The sequence below is a fragment of the Mus pahari genome, chromosome 5 (assembly GCF_900095145.1).
Source record: "Mus pahari chromosome 5, PAHARI_EIJ_v1.1, whole genome shotgun sequence".
Lineage (NCBI taxonomy): Eukaryota > Metazoa > Chordata > Mammalia > Rodentia > Muridae > Mus > Mus pahari.
The window spans coordinates 163729285-163738378 of NC_034594.1; the positions used below are offsets into that span (position 1 = coordinate 163729285).

Sequence of the window (9094 nt, forward strand, 5' to 3'; positions counted from 1 at the left end):
CTTCTTCTTCTTCTTCTTCTTCTTCTTTCTCTCTCTCTCTCTCTCTCTCTCTCTCTCTCTCTCTCTCTCTCTCTCTCTCTCGGCGTGGGGTGTCTTTCTCGCGGGTGGGGGTAAGGCAGGGACCCTCTACAAAGCTCTGGATGTCCTCGCGCTCACAGAGATCTGCCTGCGTGTGCCACTACGCCCGGCTGGAACACAGATTTTGGCTCTCTGGGTGTGAGGAATATAAAGTGCTCGGTGCACTCACCCCATCCCTCAGGGTCACCGAATCCTCAACACACAGGGTTTATGTTCAGGACCCGAGTGCAGAGGAGTCGGAAAAGGGTGGGGGTCAAAGTGGAAAGGTCAAAAGGCCAGTGTCTCCAGTCCAGATCCCTGGACTTCCGTTACCATAGCGACCTCAGCTGAGGAACGGAATTACCGAGGTCCCAACAGACTTTGCGATCCCAGGTCCCAGGGGTTTTCGGAGCGGCGGGTATTCCGTAGAGCAGCTTGACCCAGACACCAACGCCGCCGACGCGGTTGCCTAGCAACACGCATTTTCCCAGGATGCCTAGCCGTGTTGTGTTTTCTCAGCCAATCAGAGTTGAGATGCCCCTTCGCTGTGGACCAATGGAATGCGAGGCCGAAGCCCGCGACGGTTGACCGGGTGTTCGGTTGCTCGCGGGTTCGGGCAGGTAGACGAGGGGCTCGGGGGTCGGCGCGGTTGGCCTGCAGCGGGCGAGCCTGGGCTCCGAGCGGCGCGGTGGTGTGGTTGCCAGGGTGGCCGCTCGCCATGCCGTCCCGAGTGGAGGACTACGAGGTGCTGCACAGCATCGGCTCCGGCTCCTACGGCCGCTGTCAGAAGATTCGGAGGAAGAGCGACGGCAAGGTGAGGCGCCGGGCAGCCCTTCCTCGGCGGGCTTAGGGAGGAGCAAGCATCGCCCACGCTGGGAAGGGGAGGGCGGCCACCTGAACTCCCGTGAAGGGCCGGACTGTAGCCTCCTAAGAAGGGACGGGTTCGTGGAGCGGGCTGCGCCGGCTGGGAACCGGTGGAGGCGCGAACCCGCGGCGAGCAGAGAGACGAGCTCACGTGACCTGCTTCGCCGCTGAGCCCCACGCCGTCCGGGACTCAAGCGCTGGGGATGGTGCCGCCCACATTTCGGGTGGGTCTTCCCACTGAATTCACCGGGTCTAGACTCCCTCACCGACATTGTGTTGTAGTGTTTTGCTTTTCAACTTTGGGAATTTCATCCTTTGTCTCACACCTTGGAAATGCTGCGTTTCAGATCCTGGTGTGGAAAGAGCTTGACTATGGTTCCATGACGGAGGTGGAGAAGCAAATGCTTGTGTCTGAGGTGAACTTGCTTCGGGAGCTGAAACATCCAAACATCGTCCGTTATTACGATCGTATTATCGACCGAACCAACACAACGCTGTACATCGTAATGGAGTACTGTGAGGGAGGGGACCTGGCTAGTGTCATTGCAAAGGGAACCAAGGACAGGTAAGGTGAAAGAGTCCCACAGTTCATATCTAATAAGAACTTACTTCCATGTTAGTACACTTAAATGATTTGCCCCGTATTGAAGATGACTTTTTTTTTGTTTTGTTTTTCGAGACAGGGTTTCTCTGTATAGCCCTGGCTGTCCTGGAACTCACTTTGTAGACCAGGCTGGCCTCGAACTCAGAAATCCACCTGCCTCTGCCTCCAAGTGCTGGGATTAAAGGCGTGCGCCACCACGCCCAGCTGAAGATGACTTTTATTCAGGATTCTGAAATGTGTTTTTTCTCCAGACAATACTTGGAAGAAGAGTTTGTCCTTCGAGTGATGACTCAGTTGACACTGGCCCTGAAAGAGTGTCACAGAAGGAGTGACGGTGGCCACACTGTGCTTCACCGGGACCTGAAGCCAGCCAATGTCTTCCTGGACAGCAAACACAATGTCAAGCTCGGGGACTTTGGACTAGCTAGAATATTAAATCACGACACGAGTTTTGCAAAAACGTTTGTTGGCACACCCTATTACATGTCTCCTGTGAGTATTCAGAATTCAACTTTTTTTTTTTTTTTTTCCCCTTGAGACAGGTTTTCTCTGTGTAGCCTTGGCTGTCCTGGAACTCACTTTGTAGACCAGGCTGTCCTTGAACTCAAAGTGATCCTCCTGCCTCTGCCTCCCAAGTGCTGGGATTAAGGGCGTGAGCTACCACACCTGGCCTAGAATTCAACTTTTTAATGTCTTAGGTGAAGCATTCAGATGCAAAGAACTGAGACTTGGGTTGCTAATAAATCCAGTAGCTCAGAATTCACAATACAATTTGAGTTTTGAGTTTGTACTTCATTCCTGTAATGTTGGGGATCGAATCTAGGCCCTTGGGCATTTGAGGTAAGCACTGTGCCACTGAGTTATAGCCCAGATTACTTTATATGGAATACATACTTTAAAACGTTTATTATGTGTATATAGTATCTGTGTCTTGTGAGTGAGTGCTATGTGTGTGGTGGAGGCCAGAAGAGGGAGTGGACTTACCCTATCCCACACACTCACACTCAGGGTTCCAGGCAACTGTGAGCTGTCTGACCAGATGCTGGAAATTGAACTCAGGACCACTGGAAGAGCAGCAGGTGCTTAACCATTGACCCCTCCTAGATTTGTTTTCAAAGAGACTCCCTGGCGAACAGTTCTCTGTATTCAACTAGAGCTTTAAAAAGAAAAACTAAAGACTTATTTATGTGTGTGGGTGTTTTGTCTACATGTATGTAAGTGTCACCTGTGTGCCAAATGCCCAAGAGGGTCAGAAGATAGCATTGGATTCTTTGGAGCTAGAGTTATGGATGGATTGAGCTGTCATGTAGAGACTGGAAACCATATCCAGGTCTTCTGTAAGAGCAACAAGTGCTGTTAACCACTAAGTCATCTTCCAGTGTCCCCCATTCCCCAGGGCTTCACTGTAGGTCTGGCTAGCCTGGGATTCACAGAGCTCTGCCTGCCTCTGCTGGGATTAGAGGTGTGCACCATGTTGCTCAGCGTTTGTTTTGTTCTTCAATGACCACAAAATGCTAAATTACAGGGTTACAAATAATGTTTAAGGCAACAGTGTTTCCAAGGGGAATAGTGTTTAAAGGCAACAATATTTCCCAAGATGTCAGTCCTAAAGTGGTGACCTCAGACTCCCTGGGAGTGTTTGTTTTATTTTATTTTATTTTTTAACATACAGAGTCCTGGACCCAAAGTTAAATACCACTGGTCATACTGTATCAGCAGGCAGCTGAGATGAACTTAGATGCTCAGGTACTTGCTGCTGCTTATGAGTTTAGGACCCAGGCCCAGGGAATGGTGCCTCCACATTTAGGGTGGGTCTCCCCAGCTGAGCTAAGTCAGTCTAGACTCCCTTAGTGATATACATAGAGGCTTGAGTCGTAGGTGATTTAGATGCTGTCAGGTGGGCAGATTTACCATCACAGTAACCGTAAGTTTGGTGAGGCTAAAGCCTTCTCACAGAGGCATCCAGTGTTTAGTATTAATTTCTGTATGTCCTGTTCTTGCTGCTCTTCTGCATTTACAGAGTGTTTCTAAAAGTCTTACTATCATAAGGCACCCTTTGTGCATATCCTTGTATGAATTAGTCCTCATTTCTGATTTTTAGATTGTAGAACAATTGTTAGGGCAAGAACACGACAGATTTTCAATCTGTCATTAGATATCAAGGTCAGGGCATGCTTTTAATCCCAGTCTAGTCTGCATAGTGAGATCCTGTCTCAACACAAAAGCAAAGCAAAAGTGAAATACCAACCAACCTCAAGTCTATAGGGGCAGCATTGCTGTGTAAGTGTATACAATTGTAGCAAATAGAGAATTCTTTAGTAGTTCACAGAGATTTCCAGAACTTTCCAGATATATAATCACACTAATAGAACTGGTGACAGTATAAAACTTTGTGAGTTTGTGACTATTTTCAGAGCAGGGCGGTTTTTCCATGTGTCATGTTCCACACAGAAAGCTTGATTACAAAGGAACTCACCCAAATGTTAACACCTGCACTGTCTTTTGTGCCCCCTTTTCCCACTTGCCCTTCTGACTGAATGAGCTCAGTTTCCCTGAGACATAAGCTGGGAGATGTAAGGAGAGTGTTAGTTACTGCTGTGCTTCATAACAGTGGACGGAGGGTATGTGTGTGTGTATGAATGAATACAAATGAATAGTTAAATTAGGTTTTTATACCTGTATCTACTGAGATGTGAGCTAAATGTGTGGTTTGGTTATGCCAGCTTTTTCTATAATTCATTTATTTTAACTTAGAAAATGTGGTGTATGTGTGTCTAGGCCATTAGGCCAGAAGAGGACATCAGTTAGTTCCCCTGGAACTGGAGTTACAGGCAGTTGTAAGCTAATGGGCTCTCAACCTAAACCATCTCTCTAGCCCCTTGCTTTGGTTTTTTTACGCACATTGTTGTTTTGCCTGTTGTGAGGTTGTCAGGTTCCCTGGAATTGGAGTTATAGACAGTTGTGAGTTGTGATGTGGGTGTTGGGTCCTCTGGAAGAGCAGCCAGTGCTTTTAATTGCTGAACCATCTCTCCTTATTTGTTTTTTTTTTCTTTAACTCTTAAAGATTTATTTATTATATGTAAGTACACTGTAGCCGTCTTCAGACACTCCAGAAGAGGGCGTCAGATCTTGTTATGGGTGGTTGTGAGCTACCATGTGGTTGCTGGGATTTGAACTCCAGACCTTCGGAAGAGCGGTCGGGTGCTCTTACCCACTGAGCCATCTCACCAGCCCTATTTGTTTATTTTTGAGACAAGAGTCTCAAGTAGCTCAGCCGCATGGAGGATGACTGTGAATTCCTGACCCTCAGCTTCTACCTCTCAGGGGCAGGGTTACTGGTGTGTTCCACCAGCCAGTCCTCTGATTTTTAAAATGGACTTTAGTCATTGTCTACAACGGTATGTAGTCCCAGCTTTTAGAGGCTGAGGCAGGTGTCTGAGACCCTTATCTCTAAACAAAACAAAGTGGTGTTTGCTTCCCTTGAGGATAGCGGGGAGAGCTCTCTCATGATTGCCTTTGAATTGTAAATATCACATTTTATCCATGAAAGTGAAATAGTGAGTGAATTGTTCATAGGAAGTTGCCAGGATAAGATCCTTGCCCCTTTTCATTATAAATGTGAGGATAAAATGGAAGCCGCCATCTTTGCTACTGTAGTCTAAGCTACATTAGTCTTTTGGATGTGAAATTTTGAAAATTTTTGCTACAGATAGAAAATTTAACATTTTTCCTTCTCTCTCTCTCTCTCTCTCTCTCTCTCTCTCTCTCTCTCTCTCTTTCTAATTTTACTTTATATGTATAAGAGTGTTCTGTTTTCATGGACACCATAAGAGGGAATCAAATCTTGTAGATGGTTGTGAGCCACCACATAGGTGCTGCAAATTGACCTCAGGACCTCTGGAAGAGCAGCCAGTGCTCTTCACAGCTGAGCCATCTCTCCAGCCCCAGTTTTTCTTCTTCAGTAAATATTACCAAACATTGAGATTTTGTTTTGTTTTCAGTGTAGTAAATTGTAGGCTTTGTTTTGGTTGTTTTTGTTTGTTGGACTTTTTTTTTTTTGATAGTAACTCATGTACCCAAGCTTCCTAGAACTTGTATAGCTGAGAATAACTTTGAATTTTTTTTAGAAGATTTTATGTATTTTTATTTTATGTGTATAAGTGTTTTTTCCTGAATGTATGTACACCATGTGTATTCAGTGTCTGGGAGAGCACAGAGCATTGGATCCATTGGAGTTATAGATTGTAATGAGGGGCTGTGTGGGTGCTGGGAGGGAAGCCTGGGCCCTCTGCAGGAGCACCGCCTTGGCTGCTGAGATGTGTCTGTAGCCCTAGCCCGTCATAGTTCCCTGGTCCCCATGCTCTATCTCGCAAGTGCTGAGGTTACAGTTGTGAGCTACGGTTATTTTGTGTTTGAGACCCAGCCCTGTGCTTTGTGCCCTCAGGCTAAAACAAAGCAAGCTCTCACCGCCTTGGTACTTTCTTACCTTCTCTTTTAGGAGCAGATGAGCCGCTTATCCTACAACGAGAAGTCGGACATCTGGTCGCTGGGCTGCCTGCTGTATGAGCTATGTGCACTAATGTGAGTGCGTGAAGACAGGCCTGCTTCAGGCTCACACTCCGGGTCCTGTTACAATAGCGACAACCAAGCACCCGGCTTGTACAAGTTTAGAGTGGAACCTGTGGGGCTGGGTCTGCTTTGTTCAGGGATCTGAGTTTATAGACCAAGTCAACAAAGCAGATGTGTCGGGGTCCTGGGGAAGGCCTGGGGTTGGGAGAACAGGACAGGCTCTGAGTTTGACATTTTCCTCCTGCGATTCTAAGCCATTCCCCAGAACCACAGTTGTACAGGGATGGAGGAAGGACATTCCATCACACTGGGGACAGTTTGAGATGTAGCAGGCAGAAGCCGTGCTGCTGCAGAATGTCCAGAGTGTATGAACACACCTCAAGTCAGAGCTGTTCAACCCTAAAATACACCAGCACGGCCTTGCCACAGTACGGTGGGCTAACCACACCACTAACTGTAGCCAAGGAAGAGTCCCAGATGAGGAAGTAGAGTGTGAGACAAAGGCCAGTCACCCATTTATTCCTGTCCTTTGTGTTCATCTAACATTTTTATAACTTCCTTCTCTTCTTTGCCCTCCCCTCTCCCTTCTCTCTTTCTCTTCCCTCCTTTCTCTTTTCCTTTTTCTTTTTTAAATCCTAGGCCTCCATTTACAGCTTTCAACCAAAAAGAGTTAGCTGGGAAAATCAGGGAAGGGAGGTTCAGGCGCATCCCCTACCGCTACTCTGATGGCTTGAATGACCTCATCACTCGGATGCTGAATTTAAAGGTAATGGGTGCAAGGCACCATGTATACTGTCTCAGTCTCTGTGAACTTTGGAGGCATATTCTGTGTAAAGACCAGTGAGAACTAAAGAAGTGTCTGTTTCCCTGTCGACAATCCTACGCTTACAGGCATGGAGACGTGCCCCCTCGACGACTGGGGGCCTCACTTCCCAATTTCCTTTCCATCTTCTGCTGTGAAGGATGGTTAGTGGCATGGAAGGACTGAGGAAATCCAATCTCAGCCCTGTATTGGAAAGGGAAGGAGCCAGGATACACTGTATTCCTCTCCCCTCACTGTGAGGGATGACGGATATGAGGGGAATGTCAACAGGGGAATGGAAATATCCTGAACTGGTCTTCTAGCCGGTGGGATGGGAGGCAGGTGGCCTTTGTCAGCTGAGGAAAGAGTGACTCAGGGAGCTGTGGGTTTGTGGAGGATGCAGGGGCGGGGGATGGGGAACAGATAAGATTGAAGGTCATGAGGATGTCCTTCTTGGTATCTAGAGAAACAGGCCTCACTTCCCCAGAGTGGCCCAGTGATGCCCAGTGTGCATGGAGAAGGGAAGAGTTGTGCGGGCCTAAGCCAGCTCCTTAGAACCAGTGAGAAAGGAAAACAGGCAGCCAGACCCACGTCACGGTGCAGACCCAGCACCTTGTGACCGGTGAGGTGTTTAGCCTGGTATCTGTAGATGCAGGAACTGTCTCTTGTCTTGTTACCCTGCTAAGCAGCTGCTTTTCTTAAGATGACTCTGATCTGCCAGCCACACTGTCTCTCTAGGACTACCATCGACCTTCAGTGGAAGAAATTCTGGAGAGCCCTGTGATAGCAGACTTGGTTGCAGAAGAGCAGAGGAGAAATCTGGAGAGGAGAGGACGGCACTCAGGCGAGCCTTCGAAGCTGCCGGACACCAGCCCTGTGCTGAGCGAGCTCAAGTTGAAGGAAAGGCAACTGCAGGATCGAGAGCAAGCACTCAGAGCTCGGGAGGACAGCCTGGAGCGTGAGTGGTGCCCCGAGCCAGGGAGCCAGCCGAGTGCAGTGGGGAGACGGGGCCAGGGTCTGAACAGAAGAGCGTATATTCACAGGCTGTTAGGAAGAACCTTTTATTTCTTTTTAGTTGTGGGTTCTGGGGATTGAACCCAGGATCTTGTGAATACCAGTGAGCTACCTCCCAGCATTTTTCTCTCAAGGCAGGATCTCTCTGAGTTACCCATGCTGACCTTCCATCCTCCTGTGCCAGCGGCTTGTGTTGCCAAGCCTGATAACCTTTATAAACCAGTGATTCTCCATCTGTGGGTCATGACCCCCCTTGGGAGGCTCAAATGACCTTTACCTAAGACCAACAGAAACCACTTATTTCCCATGAGTCTTCACTCCTTTGTCCATCACATATACCCCGAACAAAGATATATATATAAAATTTATCTTCATTAGTAATATTCCATTAGAAAACCATCCCAACAACAACAACAACAAGTAATGAGAAGCATCGTAACTTCTGTCAGTTTTGTAAAGGTGAGCACTTAAAATAGTCGGATGCTCCAAACAGAGCTCTGCTATGTCTTATGGAAATGAAATGGCTGTCAGAGGAAAAGGGTTTAAATGAGTTTTTGAGCTTCATGATGAACTCAAAATGTTCTTAGCCAGATAGCAAGGCTGCTAAGTTCTAAGCACTTTTCAGTAATGAAAGTGAGTTGTAGACGGTAACTTACTTGGTTGTAATCTTTGTCATCTTGAATTAGTTACATTTATGACTGTAAGGACCAAATACAACATTCTTCGGTTTATCTGAAAGGATCCGATTATTCCAAAGGAAACTTCAGCTTTGGCAAAAAAAAAAAAAAAAAAAAAAGATGAAAATTAAATTACACAGTTACTTTCATGTACAGCATGTACAGAGTTTTAGGTAAATAAGGATTAATAGCAACTGAAAAAAAAAAAAAAAAAAAAAAGATGAAAATAAAATTTACATGCTGCCTACCTCATCTGCTTTTTTTGAGGAACATGATATCGAACTAGGCAAAAGGATTACAAAGATAGTTCCTGTGTGGGAACACTTGCACATGCTTGCAGACAAGACATTTCATTGTATTTTCCAAGTCTACATGATGCCGCATTTGCACTTCCAGAAGTCCATTCATTCAGTCAGAGCTGAAGCTCTTCATGAGACAGCACAAGAGGAGCTGACTGAACTTGCTAACAGTGATGCAGTGAGAGCTGACTGAACTTGCTAACAGTGA

At 46.8% G+C, this 9094-nt stretch overlaps 1 protein-coding gene across 1 annotated transcript in view; it reads left to right on the plus strand.

The window, feature by feature from the left end:
- The first annotated feature begins 694 nt into the window (after window positions 1-694).
- Nek2 (NIMA related kinase 2) overlaps window positions 695-9094 on the plus strand; it is a 12918-nt gene continuing 4518 nt past the window's right edge. Inside the window, exons 1-6 of the mRNA XM_021198541.1 lie at window positions 695-871; window positions 1269-1486; window positions 1777-2017; window positions 6024-6106; window positions 6734-6860; window positions 7635-7854. Coding sequence (XP_021054200.1) covers window positions 776-871; window positions 1269-1486; window positions 1777-2017; window positions 6024-6106; window positions 6734-6860; window positions 7635-7854 — 985 coding nt within the window. The 5' untranslated portion in view covers window positions 695-775. The remainder of the gene's footprint in view (window positions 872-1268; window positions 1487-1776; window positions 2018-6023; window positions 6107-6733; window positions 6861-7634; window positions 7855-9094) is intronic.